The following is a 22,724-nucleotide window of genomic DNA, read 5'->3' on the forward strand; positions in this document are numbered from 1 at the left end:
TTTAAATAACGGAATACGTATCTACCGCATATATTTAACGTTCGCATACGTTTACATGTCCTTTTCACGTGTACAGTCTCTGATTTATTGCATAACTCCTTCGATTCCTTCTCGAGTTAAGACAATCTTTTCTCTCTCTCTCTCTCTCTCGCTCTCTCTCTCGTGCCCATGGCGATAATTTAATGGAGCATTATTATATATGTGCAACTAAAATTATCGATATTCCGCGTGGCGGACGAGTGATCTCAAGGCCAGACGGCGATCGATCAACGCACGGCCTCCAAGACACGACAGGGGGAAAATGTCGCGGAGGGAGAGGAGACGATCGCGAGAGGAAGGCGGTGACCGATCGATCACCTGAGCGGCGGCGCATCCCATTCTATTGACAAAGTATATCGTATGTTGTACATATACCGCCACGCTGGAGCAAATCATCCGTGTCTCTAGCCTGCTTGACGTCAAGCTCGTCACCACCGCTTCCCGGCCGCGGAAGAGGGGGAGGGGGAAGGGATTAAAAATACCCCCGACTCCCGACGAGGAGGCAGTCAATGTCGGATGATTGTAGTTTCGATCTGCCCCACATTTGCATCCCCGTCGCGTCATGTTGTCTGAAAAATGCAGAAGCACGAGCATTGATCACGTGTCTGAAAAATTCGCGTTTCATCATCGGATATGTCTATTTTCGGTATGTTCTTTTACACCTCGTAATTTCCTTTGAAGTTATGTGTGTCACCTCTCAAAGTAAAAATATGAAAATTTTATAAATTATTCTATTATTACTTTTGAGTATCTGTGTAAAATTTGAGCGCATAATTCTCTTTTTGGAATAGAAATTGTTTAATTGTTTTTGTTTGCCTTTGATTCTTATGTAAAATTGAGTTTTGTATTTATTCACGATTTTGATAGAAAAGTAGCATTGCAAGCTAAAGCAAATTTTTTACATGTACTAATAAAATCTTAATATTTACAAAAGCATTTGGATCCGTACTTAAAAATTATTTACTGCAGCAAAATCATTTATGTTTTATAAATCAGTATAAATTGTTCTTTATAAAGCGGATTTCACAATTAAAATTTTTTGTCCTCGATAAAGAAAAAAAGATTAAAGCTAAGAAGCTTACAGTTTTTAAATTTTAATGACTTTTAGTTATGGTATTGTGCAGTCAAAACATCCTTAAAGCTTGAACATTATAATTTAAATGCGAGAAGTCGACAGGAAGTGCAAGTAAAACCAATTTGAAATATTTTAATGAAAAGATAGACAAATATATGACGATAATATTATATTTATTAATACTCTTTAGATCCTATAAATGTTAGTTCAAAATATAATTTGCTTAAATTTATTAATGCCATTTGGCAAAACGCTCGTATTTTCGGTCGTGTCTAATTCGTTTTAAAAGTACCATGGTTCTCGCAGCACGTCTAATATTCTTAAGAAATCTAATATTCAAATTTTACTCACCAGCTTACTTACAGCAGTAAGAAGAGCTTTGAATTCGATTAAGATGTTGCATGTCGTCTTCGATCGAAGTCTGAGATGGCGAATTTATCTTCTTCACCGTCTCGATATCGCGGATGCATCTTTCATCATACGAGCAAAAAAGCGAATCGAATGCCGGATAAACGCGTGCCGCGTTTCGTTTAATCGAAGTTAAATAATGCAAGTTAAATAAAATGTGTGTCGGGCTTGCGTGTGCGAAAATAGCCGATATCAGGTGCCGGTGATGAATGAGTGCGTTTAGAAGCGAAGCTGCCAGTACGTGCCGCGGAGGGTAACGCGAAGCGGATGATAGTGATATTGTGATTAATTGACCCTTGCAACCTTTTGCGAACCAGGTCATTTGCAGGAAACCGATATATCGACGCACTAGGCTCGACATTAATCCCCCGGACACGATTTTGGGAGAGCGTAACAGAGCTTCGGCTGTATAGAATTTGAATAGGATTGATTTCCATTGCTTTCTAACGTTTTCGATTGTAATCGAGAATAGCACTGGATAATGAAGTCTCTCGAGATAAGAGCACTTGTACGCATTAATTATCACGTTTGCGGACTTTCAACAAAATACATTTTTTTTTCCAAAAGTTCTAACGTTCAGATAAAGTTTGCACGTTATAATGTAGGTAATGAGAACTAATAATGCCCATGAATGACTTAAGGGTTCGTGATGAACACTTGGTGACAAATCAAGGGGTAATAACGTGCAAGGGTTAATTAACAAGGTGGAGGTTAATTGAACGACATTGTACGGCCGGTTGCAGGAAGAGGTACATTTAGGGAGTACATCGCGTCTCTCTGAAAATAATGCTATATTGACGCAAATCAAGTGCTATATCGAGTTATACGAGCCGAGCATTATATTAATAGACAATAATGATAGGCAGAATTAACTGGAATGTCGTAACACACGCTTGGGGGGGTATCGATCGTGTCACGTTGAAAACCAACGCTGGGATTATAATTATCTGTAATGTGGGATGGCTTCGCGGTTCTCGATCGTGAGGATAAACATATTTATTATTAGTACGAGTGGCAGTCTTATCATTCTGAATCATCCTTTCGAGGGTCGCTATTCAGCTGTTATTTTATTCGAAAGTAATCAACCATTTGCCCGACGGATATCTATTCCTGTAAAGAACTATGACCGCGATATACGTCCTACATTCCCCACTTTTTAATTTCTCTCTATATTTAGTATTAACGAAAACAGAACGCACATTTGTGGAGATCCTTCTATTTGATGTATCTTTACATTTATATAGAAATGTGACGTGAATATTCTTACCTTGTTTTTCATATATTTTTTAGAGCTTTTACCTTTTTTTTTTCATTTTTTATTTCATTTATTATACAGTTATCAAATTATTATTATACCTTTACAAAAATTTGTCAATTTAGCACTCATATAATTTAATATTTAATTACTTATTTTAAGATTAAAAACAATAACAAATAATGTTTTTAATTTGGAAAATAGTAATTAAACCTCTGTACACACGTTGTTTTTGGCAGCTTCTTTGCACACGATTAATTCACGACACTTTTGAATAGTGTTTAAAAACATCAAGTGATTAAATAATTTGAACCATTCAAACTTTTTTAAACTAAAGATATGTTCAAACTGTTTGAATATACGTCAGATCCGAAAGTCTAAAATAAAGTTTGAATCAAAATTCTTTGACACATTAATGTAAAAAAGAAAATACCCGTGAAAAAATTACTCTTTTTAATGTGTTTTAAACTTCTTTATTATATTATTCGAACTGTCCGAACTTCAGGCATAACGAATTGACATTACAGATCAATACTGCTTAAAAGTGTTTTAGCTTTAACATACGAGCTAAAAGTTAGTGTGAAAGTTAAAACTGCTTTAAGGTTTATTCTTTTTTTTCCGTAATCGATGACAAAAAGTTTTGACTGAATACCTAAATTTTGGCCCTGAAAAATAACTGTTGCTGCATTTTGCTATAGTTTTAAGTGAATAAATTATAAACGAATTAATGGATCCAAATAAACTATTATACGACAAGAATTAATTAATTTCGTTAATATATATGTAAAAGATTTAATTTGTAATACTATTTCCTATTTGCCGATAAATAATAGAAAATGCAATTATACATAAAAATAAATAGCAAATAAAGAATTAAATAACTTCTTCAAACCAATAAGAGAATTATGCTCAGATATTTTAACGCAATAACAAAATAATAAAAATTTTAAGTTTTAGATAATACTTTGAAATGTGACAAACATAGCTTTAATTTTTAAAACTGTCCGAACGATCTAAAATGCGAACTGGATATTTTTTTACTTCGAATTATTTGAACAGGTCAAACATACAATATGTTCGAATTTTTTGTCTGTAACTAACTTTTGAGTTAATTTTCGTATCTTTTACAAGTGTAAAAAAATTATTTGATGACTCTTATACATCCTTTAACATCTGTAGAAAGTATTTGTATAGGTTTTTTATTGAAAAAATAGTACATAAATATTACGACTGTATATAATGCTCTTAGTTGGAAAAAAAAATACGCAGAATATAAACTCACTCTTTCGTGTATACAGAAGATTAATATAGCACCAAATTGATAAATTTCTATAAGCATATGCGCTCAAGTAAATCAGAGAAATGAACACGTGTTGCAATAAAATTGCGATATAAAAACTAACTTGTAGTATTGCTAATAATTACAGCGCAGCAGATAAGCGCTATATCAAACGATAACCGCGTATTATCGGGAGCACATCGGTTATATGACGCGGTCAAACATCGACGACTTTGCGCAATGTCCCGTTTTCACCGGAAGGTGTAATCAATAAATAGACATGGATGATACATATCCGTCTGAGCGTCCGTTCGTCCGTCCACCCGTCCGATACGTATCAGTCAAGTATATTTAATGATGGTACTCTCATTTACCGGACGTGGCTTAATTGAATTGCCCTAAATTCATACTTACATTGAGGCTTTTGCTCACTAGCGTCAATCCGCTCGTAATTCCCATTTCTTCATCTATAATAGATCAGATAATCAGAACTTAGATGCGTAAAAACATGCATATAAGTGCAAAAAAAAAAAAACGTCAATATTTGCGTGGTCATTCCGTTTCCACGTTAAAACTGTGGAAAATAATTGGACGCATCGAATATTCATTGCGCGACGAGGACAACATTCCGGCGTCGATTAATGACATCGTCCCAAAATACAATGTCTCTCCTCCGCCGAGAATGACGTCGGCCCAGATATAATTTAGTACTCGTCTCAGGAGGATCACCCACGCGTGACGTCGTGTCCATAATTATTATTCGGTTGTGTGCACTCGAATGGGTGGCACGAAGGGGAGAGCGTTTCGATTTAGGGTCCTCGGGATTTTAGACGGCGAGGCACCAGATAGAATCTAAGTGCGAATGTCAAGGATTGGAACCACGGTGCCGTCGATGTCTCTCTCTCTCTCTCCTTCGTTGCTTTGCAGTTTCGTTCTATCGGGCACGGGGAACACTCCAGCGCACAATAACGTCCAAGAAAAAAGAAAGAAGGGAATATTTCTCGGCGTCCATTCTTCACACTCGATATACGATCCCGTTCTTCTTCCCCCGTCAAGAGAGAGAAATAAATCTGCCCGCGCGCGCGTGTCCGAAAAGCGTTCGATGGGAATTTCCGCCAATGACGATAGTTTCGGATTTAATGTTCTAGCGTCGGGTCCGTCGATGGCCCTCGTATCTCAAAATGTCATCGATGTGATAAACTTTTACGCTCGTTCGTTTAATTATTTAGTGCCGCGACGTCAAGCGTATCTACCTGGCGAGAGAACGCCGAATGCGTTTTAGCGCGATTAATATTGTCCGCGTTCAATCAGAATATTCCGCCGACGTTATTTTCAACCATCTACATCGTACAAAATCGCGATATATATTGCAATGCTATTAACAATTCTATGCTCGACGAGATAAAATGCGGGGGAAGAATATATCTCTCATACGAATGAAATATATATCGATTCGACTTTCAGTACAAGAGTGAGTCAAGCTCACAATTTGCAAGATCTATCTCAGATACGACTGTATCAGAGTGGATCTAACAAATTATGCACTTACCTCATTCTTGCCGGGTACTTTTTTGTTATGCAAATGAATCTAGGTCAATTCTCCAGGTTGGTGCTTCGCCGGCCCTTTCGGAGAATAATCTCCTCTAATTTCAGTAGAAATCTGGGCAGAAGCCACTTAACTTTTGAGGCCAAACCGTTCTTGACTCCGTTCTTGATTCTGAAATCAAGATGTCGGATGGGGCATTAAGGGATATTGATATTTAAAAAAGAATGCTGTTTTAACTGTCATAAGCAGCGTTTATTTCGTTTCTTAATCAAGTCGGAGCAGTTCTTTAAAAAATCATATTCGCGCTTTCGTGACTCACGGCGAGAACGCGTTTACAATTGTTTGCGGGTATAGAGAGAGGGAGGGAGGGAGGGAGGGGAAAAGGGATGAGGAAGGATAAATGGTGGGATTGAAAGTTGCATCTTTACACGTGGGACGAACGCTCGAATCGCGTCCTATACTCGTATATATATTTTTTCCTTTCCTTATATATATTTATATATGTATAACATGCGGTGTTCCCCACGTGGAGAAGAGGAACGCGCGACGGCGTGCCTCGTCCCCTCGTCGTCCGTCGAAAGAATTCGCTAGCCGCGAAGAGGGAAGGAACACGGGAGGGAAGGAACGCAACGAGCATGATTCCTCGCGTAATCATAATTATGCGGATTATCCATGTATGTGTATTTATTTATAATATTTATATTCATAATGATGTATGTACGAGTAAGAGATCAAACTTTGCATTGTCGCTTAAATAAAATGAGAAGCCATGTTAATATCCTAAAAACTTAGCATAAACTTACGTAAAACCGGAGTAGACGGACGCGTGTGTACGTATTTGTGTTCATTGCGTGTGTATGCGTGTGTGTGTGTGCGTTCGTGCTTGTTTTGTGTGTGTGTATGTATTTTTTAGGTTTGTGACAATACACATGTTACGGCGGTATAAAAGCTGAGACGCGATTAGCCGCTGCGAGCATCCGCGAAAAACTTGAGAAAGTCATAAGCGCGAGTTCGCGTGAGGAGTAAATTAAAGAGTTCGTGTGCGGAAACGCGGCGGGTTCATACTTGACCGAAGTTTACTTTAAAGATGAAGCCGTATCTAAAAATGAGCTTTACGTATATCGTGGTCTTTTCTTCTCGTTCTTGCACCGAAAACCTGCGGTGAAATATACTGTAATAAAAAAGGGCAAAAGTGTTCACCGACACGAAACGTCGGTCGTCGTCGTCGTCGTACATGCATAATGCGGAATAATATCATTGACAAAAATGTAAAATTCGTATACGGCAAGGTACGAAATAAGAAAGAAATGCGAAATGCATAAATGCGAGCGGCAGTATAACATGATAAAATCAAACGTGATAAGAAAAATCGTCAAACGCGGATTTCTGCGAAATTAAATGCCACAAAAATTCGCGGAGGGAGTCGAATGATTAATTTATCCTAGCAAATTCAAGGTACTCAATTTACAGTTGCAAAAATATTTAAAAACCAATACATTTTCTCTCTAGTATCAAGTCACCAATTATTTAAAAAAGATCTTTAAATTAATTGTCTGTTAAACCAAATTCATTTTGTTTCGCAATTTTACAATAAACTAATGAAAATTTTGACATTCACAATCAAAGGCTACTTTGGTGTACAAAGGCGAAGCTTTACCCTTCGAATAATGCTAGGATTAATTAATTTGCGTGTTCGAAACTGCCGGACGCGTCGCAGCGGCGCAAATAAACATATCTTCGTGTGCAACGTTAACAACTTAAAATATAGGAAAAGTCTTATTGCCGACTAAATAAAACGATAAACGAAAACGTATTATCGTAAATTAAAACGCTCTGCTCCAGGTAGGCATCAGGGGCACGAGAGGTGCGTGGAAAAGACATGCGTGCAAACGAATAATGACCAGTACGTATGCGACGCGCGTACCTGAGAGACAGAGAGCGTGTACGCATTTGTGTTTTGATGTGTGTGTATGTGTGTGTGTATTTTGTTGTACGCCTGTACCTTCGAAATCACGCAGGTAATTGTGGCAGCATTCTTCGTTCCGTTCAAATTTCACTTTTCTCGCGCGAGAGAGCTTATGTACATTTACAGAAATTATCATCGCACGTTGTGACGATATTAGTCGGTAAATAGATCATCTTTGTGATATTAAAAAAAAGAGCTGCAAAATTATCTCAAAAACTCACCCTCTCATTGGCGATCAAAGTGGAAAAATATTTGGCTAGGAACAAACATAGGCAGGCGCAATTAAGATCGTACTAGAATTAACTGGGACTATCGTCCTCGACGGGTATTAACTCTTTCGCGCGCCCTGTACATTTCATCGGAGATCTATCTCGCAATTTTTACGACGAGAGCATATAGGTAACAATACCATTCAGTCGGGATACATCGGGATGAGAAGGCGCGAACATAAGCGCGAATTTCCGAAAATAAAATAACGCGGGAAATAAGCGCATAATATCTCAATACAGACGATAGATGCTCAATTTTCGCAACAGAGTCAATTAAAAACAAATTAATCGCAAACTTATATAAGCACATATTTTTTTTCGCGAACGATTTGAAAGTTACGAAATACAAGAATCTTAGCTTTCGACTATACCTAAAAGCGAAAAGCCGCTTTTTAAAAATAATCGCCTCCGATCTCGTGTAAAATTAGACAATTAAAAATTTAATAATCTAGCGTTGTATATGATATGTGAAAAATGATCTGTAGACGCGGTTTGCGTTTCTAAACCGCGTTTAACAAGTACAGTAATTGATACACCAAGGGATACAATGCAGGACGTATTAAAATGATATTGATCTGTAATTCTCTCACATGCTACGACTTACGGATTAAGAGTATAAATCTCGGATCACAATTTGTTATCGCTGCGGGACGACAATTCGCAACTACGTAGCTATCACAATGTTCGCCGCGCGACCGCAGTAATTAATTAAATACGCACACCGCTCAGCTTTCCAGAATATTAAAGCTGCGCGTTGCCTGGATTATGCGCTTCGATTATGCTAGGAACAAAGCGACAGTGACATTACACAGTAATTATGCCATGAACTTGTTCCGCGTATACGCTTTAGCGGTAAAAAGGTACGATGCGAGCGTTTAAAGGCTACGGATTGTAAACGAACGTGGGATTGCACACGTGTGTATGTGTGTGTGTGTGTGTTGTGTTGTGTCTGTGTGTCGCCAAGTTTTATTTCTCGCAGGCACGTACATACGTAATCTATAATACACTCCGCGAACTAGGAAACAGTGTCCAACGCAAGATCCATTTTGGTTAAGGTAAAAACTTGAGGCTTTGCCAGTCACCAATAACATACACAGTGACCGAGGAACAACGATCTAGAATGTTTCGTTGGGTTACGAAATAAAGGACACTGCGGGCGCACCGACGCCGGTTGATTTCCATTCTGGTTAACTCAATTTTGGGTTTTCTCTTCCTCTATTGTTGCTCTCTACAGCTACGATCTACAAAAGGACAAATTGCCAACCAGAGCCAGACTGAACGCTCAAAACTTTAGTACCGGGAGAGCCAGTATGCGACAACAAAAATCTCTCTTTTGGATAGAGAAAACTTTTTTTTTTTTTTTCAATTGAGATCTAATTTCTCTAAATCCGACTTTCGAGAGTTTTTGCTAGAAAAATTTTCAAGCGTCCAGATAAGTCTAAATCAACCAGGTCGTCAGCACAACCTTAGGCTTCCTTTACACGTGCGATTTTTGTTGCGTCACAACACGATGATTGACAGGTTTCAGGCACAGGTTCAAAAACACAAATAATTATTTTCTAGAGCTCGCTCCGAATACGATTTTACATTCCAAGAGTGGAACCGACATTTAACGATTTAATTGATCGGTAATAACGTGATGATTGTCAGCTACTTTATTATTTACAGTACGCTTGATTCCACCAATTTCTAACAGGTGTTCAAGTTCGAATACAGATACAAACTTCGAATACACAAAGTTCGAATACAGAAAGTTACCCTGGCAGAAATTTCATGCACTTTTTGTGCAGTCTCTGGATAATTATATCATTTCTGTCTGATAATTGAGACGTAAAACTACTTGAAATTAAAATGTAACGCCTTTGCCCGCAGTTACTGTGCACAAACAATGCGCAAAATTTAAATTTATTTACTAAACGAAAACATTGGACTAGTCAATTAATCAACAAGCAAGCCTGAAAGCCTGTTTATTAATACTAGACAGATGTTTATGTTTATTTTTACCAAAAAGCGCATCAGTCATTGATTAAAATTCCATCAAGTTCTTGTCCATTTCCAATGCAATATTGCTGCAACTAATGAGGCTATCATAATATTAAATAGACAGTATAACTTGATGGATGTTAGAAAAACTGCATAAATTTCTACCAGGGTTAATCATAGATTTAAAAGGTCGTGGAATTCGATTTTTTTTTTTACTACAAAACACACGTTACAATTATCGTGTTGTGATAGAGATAAAAATCGATTGCGTAAACGAGGGTAGGCGATACGCGATCGATTGGTCGTTCCCTTCGGCGAGGAGGGTCGCGATGAGGAAATAAATTATACAGCGAGAAATACGTTGTCCTGGTCGCTAAAAAACATCGTTAATCTACTAGCTAACCGACTTTGTTCTTCGCACTTATTCTTCCTTATCAGTAATATGATCATTACATTGTCTAAGAGCCGGTCTCATCGCTTGGCGCCTGGCCCCGCGATCGATCCGATTCTCTTCCTCCATATACAGAGTGCGTTTGTTATCGTTATCGTATTTCTTATCTGTCCTATCTGTTCTGCGAATCATTCTTTCTGTTTAATTAAAAAAGGCCTTATCCCGCAGTTTAACCTTAACAGAAACTGAATTAAACTAAATTATACTAGTTACTCAGATATGTATGTAATATATCTTTGAAACTTCTAAGGAAGTCTTTTCGTGACTGACCACTACTGGTGTTACGATTCAGGAAAAACAAAGAATCGGGCGAATCGAGGCTGGGGGCCAACCGACACACACGTTGTGTGAGAGAAACCGATCCTAAATTCCCGCTTGTCTACGTGACTTAAAACAGTAGCTTGTTCTAATCGCTCGAACAAGTACCTCTACCTCGTTCGTTGTACATTGCACGCTGCGCCCGTGTCGCGGGTGTACGCGAATAATCGTGGACCGCAACTTGGCGAACATTCGTTTGACGAATGTTCGCTCCGTTATTTTTTTTTTTTTTCGACGACTAGTCTCCGCTCCGCGAGTCGCTATCGCACGCGTGAGAAAAAAAAAAAAGAAAAAATCCCGCGTCCGTCGATCTCAAGCCGAAAATTCTGCGCGGCCGACCGGTTGACAACCTTCAATCGTCCCTAATCGCTGATCGACTCGCGCGCCGATCGTCCACTTCGCGAAAGTAATTTTCCACGCAATTTCCCCGGGATAATCCCTCGAGACTGCAGATGGCATCCATCGGATAGTGATAGGTTATTACAGAATAACTGGTCGCATCATGGAATAATCCGGCGGTTCTTAGAAGTCGTGAGCGAGCCCATTAGGCGAGACACTAAACGCAACGCTGAACTCAGCAATTTGACGTAAGTGATTGTAAATTATATGTACATTACATCTAATGTACGTACATGCACACTTGCTCTTCGTTATTATAAATCACCTTTAATATTGAGCGAGAAATCATACAAAAGAAAAAAAAATTAAAACATTAATCGTTAAAAATATAAAAAGAATTATAGAATATCAAGAATGAAGATTCTCAGTCATGTATAAACGTATATGTATAAAAAAGAGAATTCTTCATTCTTCAAATAAATTAAATTCTATAAGATAAAAATTAAATTTTCTCTTGTAGACTGAGAAAAGAGTTAAAACATGAAGAAATGTCACTTGTAATGTCTTCTTCAATAATCATTATATTCGTATACTTATTATTTTATTAAAAAATTTATTGTGTTAGCGAAATATATATTTCTGCAAAATATATATATTTGTAAAATATGTTTTTACTATCAATTGGTTTACTTGCCAGGAATAAAATTTTATTTCGCTGTGTTTTTTGAATAAAGATTTAGCTCGGCGAAACAAACTTATGACCTGCAAAAAAATTTTTAGGAATCTTTTTCTCAGTTACAAGTTAAGCTCTTTAACTCTTTCTCTGGTAAGCCACTGACAATTCCTTAGATGCTTTTAACGCTTTTATCGCTAGGATGCGCATCTTCAACTTTAAGAGTGGTTTCGCATCACCGAGCGACGAGAAAGTTCGTAAAGGGAATGAGAACGAACAGATTCTTTGAATCTGATACGGTAGGATCGAAACGGGGGGGGGGGAGGGGGAGAGTTTCGCGAATGCCAGATTTTCACGCGACTCGATCCTCTCGCTTCCAGGGGTGCGACAGGTCGCGATGTGAAGGTGCGATTCGTCGCGAATAATGCGAATTAGAGGAGAGAGGGGGAGGGCGGGAGATGCACAGGGTTCACGAAGCGAGAGGGTTAACGCGCCCAACGAACTCCGAGGCACCTGTTCGCCACGTGTGTGTATGTGTGTACGGCCGTGCGTACGCGCACGCACACGATTTATGCTAAACGCGCGTCCCTAACGGTTTATAATTTTACGAAAAATTCTTAACTATCATATACAAACGCTTACGCAATTATATAGTACATGTACATCGTTACGTTTAGAAACGTGACACAGTCTCTCGTCGTTTTGCCCCGCGGTCGCACTTTCTCTCTCCCTTCCTTTCTCATTTATTATCCCCCGATTCTTCTGCGTCGCCTACAACACACTTTTTCGCCGAGGATAATTATTGGTTTCCTAAACCGACAGCCGGAGTCAATTTCTTAAATAAAATTCGAGGTCGAATTTTTCTTTACTCTCTCATGCGTGGCAGTCGCTCGCTCGTTTCTCGCTCGCTTCGTGTTGTCTCGCGACGAGTACCGATTTTCCCGTCAAACACATTTCACGCGCTGTTTATGCCCGTGGTGGCTTCAGGAATTTACCGCGACGATCCGTTTCCCCGGAGCCGAGGCTCGATCGGTGAGATCGCCGACGATTTTGCGAGTCGCGATAAGCCTCGCCGAGAATCCCAAGCGCTATTAAATTCCACGCTAATATTACACCAGCCGTTTCACGTGTATGATACACGTCTCATTAAAAATTTATATCCGAAATTAATAATTTAAACGACGCTACGGACCATCACTTCGTAAATATCATGCAGCATTTTATCATAAATGCATTACTGAAGGTGAATAAATTAAAAATTTGATTTTAATTTTTTTAATTTGATCTAAAAATGAGGCATCTCTGATCTAAGTACTGTCTTATACAACCAAGATTCGTCAATCGTTAAATGCTAGGTAGAGGAATTTATCATCTCGTGTCTGTTTTGTCTTTTTTGTATCGATTAATCGCTGCGCCCTGTTTGAAAACGTTTATATTAAAATCTGAATTTCGTTTGCCATATATCCTGCCTAACAAACAAACGCATGCCTATTCAAAGCGTAAAACCAGTTCCCTTTGAATAGATGCCCGAATAGGGTGGTTAAAGAGAAAATTACGAGCATTAATAATTTTTTCTCAGAGGATCCGTAAATCAAGAACTCATTTCTCACGAATTGAAAGGGACAAAATCACCAATCGAATTTTGCGCATCTTTTAACGAAAAAACCTTTGGGAAAAATTACAGACAATTGCGTTCTCATTCACCATCAATTCTGAGATTCACGTTTGCTTCACGTGCATTATAAGCTTAAAACCGTCGTTTGTATCTCAATAATGTCACGTGAACGGCGGGAAAAACCGTCGTAAAAAAACCCAGAGAGCGGAAAGACAAGAAAAAGAGGCAAACCCGATTATTATTCGTATGCCACCCCAAGGAATGGTTTCGAACGGACTTTGCGCAATCTTTCACGAGATCAGTCGATGACACGTGAATGGCTCCACGCTACGAAGCTGTAGCGAAAGAATGTAAACGCGAATTGCACCGGGAAAACAAATTAGCTCAGTACAACTATCGTAAACAGTGATTAACACGTTGAGTGCCACATTGTAAAGGATTATTGATTGAATCTCATTAAGACAGTAATACAAGAGTTTGCATAATTTACCAATTAATACTAATAATTATTAATATTCTTATTTCAAAGTGTTGAAAAGTAACTGAAATTGTAACACGCGGCATATCGTGAACGCACAATTCATATTTAATAAATTTAATAAATAAAAAGGATAAAATATACTAACTCTTAAGGTCGATATTCTGTGTTCGACTGATTTCTATCTTACAGAAATTTCTCGTAATTTTAAGATTAATTAAATTATATTACATCTTATTGTTTTCTAAAATGAAGTACATTCGATCCATAAATTTGAAAGCACGTTCATGAATTTTTAATAGATGAAAAAGTGAATGGAAATGATCATAATGATATTAAAGAAGGTACTTTTTCTCACATGACATCTTAAGAGTTAGCGCTATGTCTTCCGTCGCGATATATTCTGAAAATGTAAACTTGAGATGTTGTCAATAATAAAATTGTTGTCAATAATTGATTGTTACGAGTCGCATACGCGTATTATCTTTGATCGTTCGTTATCTTCGGGTATTACTCAAAATTTTTATCTTTTATTCCCATCATCACAACCAGCCGTAATGTAAAACATAAGTAACAAGCAGCGTCTAGGTATTAAAGGTTCCCTCGAGAAGATACGCCGCCGATTAACGCGAAGGCATTTGTGCGTATACAGGCTATTCAATTATTATTATGTATTTATATATACACAGCGCACTTAAGCGTGCCTCCGCATTGCGTGGAGGTACAATCGGTGGGTGCGCGCGCGGTAACGGTATCTCTCTGCGTGCAGAATTAGCAGATCGTCGGCCGGCACTCCACGTGTTAATATTCGCGAGAATTACGGGACGGGAAAACGGAGACTAGGTCCGCGCAAAATGAGCCAGCTTGCGAAAAATGAAGCGTGGCGCCTACCTAACGAGCTATATCGGCAGTGGTAGCGACGACCGGCCCCAGCAAATCGTCACTGAAATAATGCACGACGCGATCGTTAAAACCGGTCGATGTACGTTTTTTACCAATCGATTTTCGGGACGGATCGCGATTATTCCCATCCGGATTTCGGCTGATTTTTCACGCTCTCGTATAGAGTGTCGTTCGTTCCTCTAAGAGATTACACTGTAAAAAGTTATGTAAAATTACACAATTTATAGTGAAAATATATAAAATCTTTTAGTATTTTTATTTCAAATTGTGGAAATATATAATTTTTCGTTTAATAGAAAAATATATTTGCACAATTAAATATAAAAATATTTAAAAATCTTGTACATTTCATTATCAATTGTGTAAATTTTACGCATATTGTTTGTGTAATTTTACATACTTTTTTTCTTACAGTATAGCATCTCCGCGAACGCGCACTTAGCGACACAATGCTCTCGCTGTCCATCGTTATAATTTCGTTCTATTATGGTCGGATTGAGAACTTGCAAGATAATATCGTTGAGAAATTAAAAAAGCTATTACTATCGCATACACGCCAATGTACACGTACGAAACAATCGGGTGATACTTTCGCGAATTATTCGGGACGATCTAGAGGCGAGAGGATAAAAGAAATCCAAGCTCGAAAGTCGTGTTCGTGTTCTCAACACGTCACAAAAATCGTCCTGCATTCTCTGTCGTACCACTCGATCTAAACCGTATCCAAAGCTGTATCGAAAACCCAGTTTCTTACTCGGTTGTCAAAAAGGGAACGAGTATCGATTGGTAAAAAGGTTCCAATTTTTTTTTTACTCTCCTTACGCGCAACATATTGTTGATGTATATTATTAATTACATATATTAATATTATAATATAATATAATATTAATATACAAATACATACATGTTAATATTATATTATGTTAATATCAATAATTAAGATTATACATTATTGAAAAGCTTTTTGACGAGAGGAAAGGGCTATCGATACTCGTCCCTTGTACACCTTGTATTCCTCGTGCAAAGGAAAAGAGGAGGGTAGATCGACACTTCTGCGAGCGCTCTATCCGTCTACGACGAGATTAAACTACATCGCGCGCCTTACAAATGATTCATTCATCACCTCGACATAACATAATATATGTAATTTTTTTACACACACATATATATAATATACATACATATTTTCTTTCTTTTATCTACATTCGTAGTATAAATCCCAGTACGCCTAAGTAGTTCCATATCACAAAGACATGCCGTTCGGTATCACGACTTTTTTTTTTAATCCGCCGATCGCTCCGATTCCCCTCTTAACTTAATCGACCTCGCCGCTCTTCGCTGCTATCACTGCCGGCTGCGTCGGCATCCTTTTCGCCGCCTACGTTCTTTTCTCTTTCTCTTTTCCTTTTCTTTCTTTCTCGTCACATTTCTCTACTTCGTTGTCGTCGTCGTCGTCTCGTCACTCATCCACGCTCGGTAACCAGCCCGTCCCGCGCACGCGAGTTTTGTTCGGATAAATTTAGCGATTTCGCATTGCCGGAGTCATCGCAAGGCGCGCGGTCGCATTGTTCGGAACACACGACTTCGGTCGAGTACCAAACCAAAGCTCGAAATAACTCGGGGGGGAAAATCGATGACGAGAAGTGATAATTAAATCGTATTAGCGTTTAACAATGAATGGTTAAGGAGGAAGTGGTGCATGTTAATGATTTCTGTGTGTTCTGTGAGCAATAATATATTTGTACTTGAAATTACAATAGGTAATCAATTGCCAATTAATGGTTGAAGCAAACTTTCTTTTCTTATCTCTTTTTTTTATATACAAACATAAACTTTCTTTTCATATAAATAAATAAGTTATTCGCAAAATTTGTTCTCGACTTCTGAAAAAAAGAGTTACATAGTAAAATTCATTTCATTTCTGACATGCTTTTAAAATATCCATGGGACAACAATTATAGGCCTACATATAGGAAATCGCTCCTTTTTTACACGTAAAAATAATAAAAATTAAAAATTTCCGAATAATTTCTAATTGCTGTTAACTGATAAGCATTGATACGTGAATTTGACGACAGATGTATCTTTTTGAGCTCTTATATAAAAATATTAACATTACGCGTAAATATTGTATCCTTCTTTGAAGAGAGTTGTAAAAAATTTATTTCTCTCTGTTTTCTCTACATATAAAAGCCGTCCATTCATGTCGTCCAGGAATCTATCGAGATGCCGGATAATAATGCGGAACTAAAGTGGCCGCAGGACACTCGAGTCGTTCACCCCGCGCGAGCACGGAAAATCCCTTTTATTTCGGACACGGTTCTCTTTGTCGTGCGTCCTTCAAACCGGATTTCTCGCTACAAAGAGAGAGAGAGAAAGAGAGACGCGCGGTGAAGACCTAAGATCTAACCGAACGTACCCCGCGGCGAAAGAAAGACGTGAAAGACGGATGGTGCGTGAAAAACGCGACTGTCACGTCTCTCCCGAGCGAGAATACCGCGAGGATAGAAAGCCGCTGCTGAACATCACGGTATAAGGGGGAAGGCACGTTTTCGCCTCGATTAAATGTACGCAGCGCAAATAATGAGCGAGAATGCACGCGCGGGGGGGGGGGGTGGAGAGGGGAGAAATTAACCCAGTTAAGTCCAGAAGAAGCCGCGAGAAGAGTTAACAAACCGGGCGCGATTCTTCTTGTCATAAATTGCACGTCGCGCCGTTCATCGCCGCGAATTTAAACGCTGCTGGCCCGGAGCGTCGTAAAACAAGCGAAGTACAACGCAGGTACAACGATACTTTCCCGGGGTTTCCCCCGGTTTCACCGTTACGCTCGCTTTTAATCAAGAACCGCTTCAGAATTGACTGAACTTTGTAAGTTTCGGTCTGAGACCGTAATGAGTGTATTCATAATTCATCACTAATGGATTCGTGTAATGAGCAATTTGATGCACAAGGAAAAGGCAGCCTTTCGTTGTATCCATCCCCTACACGGAGAGAATTTTCTCTTAAAATTTGCCCTCGAAATCTGGTAATTGTGGGATAATGTGACCTCGAGAAATTTTACTATTTAATTACTTTTTAATAAAATTTACTAAAAGTATAGTAAAATTTATAATACTTTTAGTAAAGTATAGTAAAAGTATAGTAAACTTTACTAAAAAGTGTAGTAAAATTCTTTGAGGTCACACATTATCTCACAATTACCGGGTTTTGAAGGTAAATTTTAAGAGAAAATTCTCTCCGTCTACAGGAGCATATAGGATTTTTAATTACAATAGGAAAAAAAGGCTGTGAGATAAATAAGTGTGCAAATAATTATAATAATTAAAAGTATCGTCAAAAGTATACAAAGAAAAATATTTTCCGGCCCATTTCAACGACTGAAAAAAAGGGGGAAATAACGATTGCCTAACGCGTCCCGTTTTCATCAATTAAAATAAACACTAATCTAAACGCATACAATACAAACAAATTTACAAAACAAAATTATACAAAAAAACGTAAAAAAAAACCTACAAACTATACAAAATGGTATTGTCACCATTGTACAATGTTGTTTTTCATGAGCGGCGATTTGATCGACTTATAAATTTTCAAGTGATTCGCGCAAATTTCGCATTTTCCTATCGCGCCAAGTATGTGCAACGAATCGAACGTGTGGATGATGGAAAAATGTATTTTTTCCAGATCACATAGAAAGAAACGATAACGTCAACGGTAAATTACACTATACAGTCGAGCATGTGAATCTTCATTCTTCGTGGAGATCACGCTTATCGTATCGAGCGAATCGCTATACCTGCGCCGTCGTCGTCGACGACACGGCAATGTATCTGACGTGCCGCATCACGTACGACCTATCGAACCGTCGGCGGTTTCCCCGGGCTTCCCTTGGCACAATGACCTCCAGGTCGCCCGAACTACTCCCGCGTACCGGCCCGTGAGCGACGATCAACGACGGTGCATTAATCATAATTCGCGAACCGAGACTTATGTAAATGTAAGTCAATTTGACGATTCCGTTTGAAACCAGCTGACTTCTGTTTGCGCAATCAATCCGACACGGCCTGTCGCCTTATCACCGACGTAATCAATTGTATTGCGGGGAAAATACGTCCCGTGCGCATATGAGGCAAAATTAACGACTTAACGTGTATTATGCATCGCGACAAATCCGACATTAACATTTGCATACGCAAACTCCGTACGTATTTAGTTGATTTGTTACACATACTTGAAACATTCTTCGAAAAATTGAATTTTATGCTTTATCGTCCGTCCGAATAAAATGCCAAAGTAAGAAAAAGCGAAACGCAACCGAGCGATGAATGAGTGTCTCGTGTAGTCGCAGTTGTGCAGAGATCGTTCTCGCGAATTCCGGCGCGTTTCGAGAAGAGGTCCTTTGAGCTCCACGATTATACGTTTCGCAAAGAAGGACAAGTGTTTTAAGACATAAGCGCTTGTTGAACCGTGCTGTACTTTATTCACGAGGATTTCTAACGCCTTCCTAGAGCTCTTAAGGTATTGTTGTATAGTGGAAAAATTCGCCTCTTACCGAAAAGCGTATTTTCACGACAGAGACAATGGCAGCGGGAGTAAATCTCACAAAAGGGTTCGATAATAATACTCAAGCCTAGATAGCAGTTACTGATCTCTATATAATAAAATAATTTCAATTAAATAATTAATATAACCAAATATTTAGAAATGTTTAGTAACCATTTGGTAATTGATTACCATTATTGTTTGGTTACTATTAATATAATTATTAATTATTCAATATTTTATCAATTAAGGTTATATTAATTAATTGAACTTCTGTCATTAAAGCTTAATTATTATTATCAATTTTTTTTTCAGCGCAGAACGAGCAAGCTAGAGAGCAATGCAACGCGACGTCGTCGTAGTTGAAGGTATGATTTCGAGGATGTAGATAACCAATTAATCGATCTTGTAGCTAGACATAAGGCGTGAAACCAGTTACAATATCGAATCTGTGAAAAGAGCCTTTCTTCGCTCACTCTTTTCTTCGATTAATTTCGTTAATGATATCCGGTGTGGGGAGAACGTTTTCCGATCTGCAAAACGGACACGGAAAACAGATCTCTTTTCTTCTCGCCGTATTATAACCGATTCGTGCCCCATCGGAAGCCAGAGTTGCGGGAACCGTAGAAACGCGACGCGTGTATCGTAACGGTGTATTCGAGATCGATGATGAGACACCCACCCTCTCGACCGCAAGTAACCCTCCTCGACGCTCTACGTCAAGGTGGCGCACCTCGGAACGTCGCCCGAAGCGGCAGGCAGCGAGACACAGCCGAGTTTCACGCTAGGTGACCGGGACCGAATTATTTTTGTTTTTACATTACGCGTCCCGTTTCGCGTTTGTGAGCGCGATGGTTTCGCGAACAAAACGAACATTAATTACAATATCTAGTACGCGAGCAGCGAGCGAGCAAGCGAGCCCAAGGGAGGAGAAAAGGCGCGACTGACGTCACGTCTTGGCCTATCGTCTCAGCTCCTCGAGGATCTCCTGGATTCCGCCCGGTTGGAACGAGAGTATCAATCGGCTGGAGTTGCTCAAGGAGCCTCGAGAGCCGTAGCTGTCGTGCGATGCGCCATTATTATTGTGCTGCTGCTGTTGCTGCTGCATCTGGTGCGTCTGACGAGCGCGCTGCGACTTGCCGGTCGTTGGACCGTCGCAAACGGAATTGAGCGACTGGTGGCTGCTACTCTGGTCTCTCGATCGATGAGTACCGTGCAGCTGGGACTCGGACAGGCAACCGTACGATCCGAGTGGGTACGGATCGCAGATCGTCACCGGCAACTCGCTAGGGCGCTCTCTCTGCTGCTGACGTTCGGTCTTGCTCGCAGAAATATCACCGCTTGTCGCATTGTTACCGCTCTGCAACTGATTGACGTTCGACTTGCTGGAGCTCCTGCTGCTGACGGAATTGAGTGACTGGTGGCTGCTGCTCTGGTCTTTCGACCGATGACTACCATGCAGCTGGGACTCGGACAGGCAACCGTACAACCCGAGTGTATACGGATCGAAGCTCACCGGCATCTCGCTCGTGCGTTCTCTCTGCTGCTGACGTTCGGTCTTGCTCGCGGGAATGTCGCCGCTCGTCGCATTGCTACTGCTCTGCAACTGATTGGCGTTCGTCTTGCTGGAGCTCCTGCTGCTGACGGAATTGAGAGATTGGTGGCCGCTGCTCAGTCCTCCCGTCGTACCCCAGGTGCTACCGTGCAGCTGGGTCGCGCCGTACGCCGAGGAGTAACCGGCGTAAGCGGACACCACGTCCTCCACCAAATTTCGATTTCCTCTCGTCTGCTGGCCCGTCGTCTTGCTCGCCGAGATATCGTCGTTGGTGTTATTGACGCCCTGCAGACTGTTAGTCTTGCTGCTACAGGAGCTCCTGCCGCCACCGCCGCCGCCACCAGCCCCGCTGATGGAGTTCAATGATTGATGGCCGCTGCTCAATCCACCGGTGGTGCCCCAAGTACCGCCGTGTAATTGGGACGCGTTGTACGAGTAACCCGCGTAACTCGACACCATGTCCTCCACTAAACGATTTCCCCTCGTTGTCTGCTGGCCCGTCGTCTTGCTCGTCGCGATGTCGTCGCTAGTGTTATTGCTACTCTGCAGACTGTTAGTCTTGCTGGAACTCCTGCTGCCAGACGCGGACGTTCTCAGGGTGGAACCGGTAGTGGCCTGCACCGACGTAACCGCCGGTAGCGTGTCGTTCTTGTCGCCCGGCGGCCTTGGTAACCGGCGGCGCAACCACGGATGCCTCAGTGCTTTATTCGGCGTCATCCGGCACTCCGGTTCCCATACCAGGCAACGCCTGAGAAAGTCCAGGAACAGCACGTCGTCACAGCCCTTCAGGGCGCGCTCGAGATCGTGCGAGCCCGGCGGGCCGCGCAGCTTCCCTCGTCTCGAGAGACCCCCGCTTAGCACTGTCGTGCCGTCCGGCATCGCCGTCGCGGTGCAGTACTTCGGGTAGCCCTTCGAGCTGATGAACTGACGCGACCGCTTCGAGTTCTGCAGTAGCCGCTGCGGCGGCATGCCCAGCATCTCGATGATGCACGCCAGCTGGTCCGCCTCGTCTTCGCCCGGCAGCAGCGGGAAACCGGTGAACAGTTCCGCCAAGATGCAACCGAGGCTCCACATGTCGATCGGCATCCCGTATCTCGCGCCCAATATCACTTCCGGCGCGCGGTAGAAGCGGCTCTGGATGTAGGTGTATACCCGTTGATTCTCGTAGCAGCTGGAACCGAAATCTATCACCTGTAACACACGAAGAGATATCGTTAAGCCGCTGCAATGAATCAAGGCAGTTTTTAAATGGCACCAGTAATTGCATAATTTAATTGTGTAACACGCTAAATGTTTCACGCTGAATAATTTAATAGATAAATTTCTGGGAGAATGGTATGAAGAACCGCGAGCGATATTTAAATGGAAATTGTTTTTCGAAATAAAAAAAAAACTACTCATTTCGGAGAGGAAAAATCGGGAATATTTTTTACAAAATATAAAATCTAGAATGTTTAGATTTATAGATTTATATATTAGAGGTGATATTATAGAAAAAACTTGCTGTCGCAACGATATATTCTACTCGTAACTATGTACACGTCGAGACATATTCTTTTGTGGGAATCGATCAAGTTCATATAAAGCTCGAGGTTCGTTAATAATTTCTGCGACGCAAGTGACGGTAGAACGGCAGCAGCAGCCCGACGAAACGTCGCGAATGCACCCCGGATGATACACGCGCGTTAGAATATATCTGTTTGCAGTTCGTAAATGATGCACGTGGCCCACGTAAAATAAGGAGCGTGTATCATTTACGGCGCACCTGGCAGCGAACGTGTCGTAATGATGGCCCGATAATTTTACCTCACCGTTCGTCGAATGTAACACCGTTTCAATCACAACGTGCCTCGGTAACGACCGCGCGATCGTATGCAAAGGCAGTACGTCCAACGACACTTCATCAGGCTTCATCATCTTCTCGCCAGGTAAAATAATATTTCTTTTTCAGCGTTAATATTTTATTAATATATATATATATATATTTAAACAATGTGTGTATTTTTATTTCATAATTTTAATATTTCAAT

The 22,724-nt window shown here is 40.3% G+C and overlaps 1 protein-coding gene and 2 long non-coding RNA genes across 4 annotated transcripts in view; 1 reads left to right on the forward strand and 2 right to left on the reverse strand.

The window, feature by feature from the left end:
* Positions 1-14,894, reverse strand: LOC105837406. 2 transcript variants are annotated; one of them, XR_001139145.3, is made up of 2 exons: positions 1,466-14,894; positions 1-608 (listed from the first exon to the last, which is right to left on the reverse strand). It is a non-coding gene; the product is annotated as an uncharacterized LOC105837406 (long non-coding RNA). The 2 variants fall into 2 exon arrangements; XR_004964772.1 differs by having other exon boundaries at positions 1,478-2,045.
* LOC118647586 lies at positions 553-19,600 on the forward strand. The gene is made up of 2 exons (XR_004964773.1): positions 553-685; positions 19,455-19,600. It is a non-coding gene; the product is annotated as an uncharacterized LOC118647586 (long non-coding RNA).
* LOC105837407 (dual specificity tyrosine-phosphorylation-regulated kinase 2) overlaps positions 19,443-22,724 on the reverse strand; it is a 42,618-nt gene continuing 39,336 nt past the window's right edge. The window contains exon 2 of the mRNA XM_036292758.1: positions 19,443-21,885. Within this exon, the coding sequence (XP_036148651.1) occupies positions 20,101-21,885 (1,785 nt within the window). The 3' untranslated portion in view covers positions 19,443-20,100. The remainder of the gene's footprint in view (positions 21,886-22,724) is intronic.

This window comes from Monomorium pharaonis, chromosome 10, assembly GCF_013373865.1.
Source record: "Monomorium pharaonis isolate MP-MQ-018 chromosome 10, ASM1337386v2, whole genome shotgun sequence".
NCBI lineage: Eukaryota > Metazoa > Arthropoda > Insecta > Hymenoptera > Formicidae > Monomorium > Monomorium pharaonis.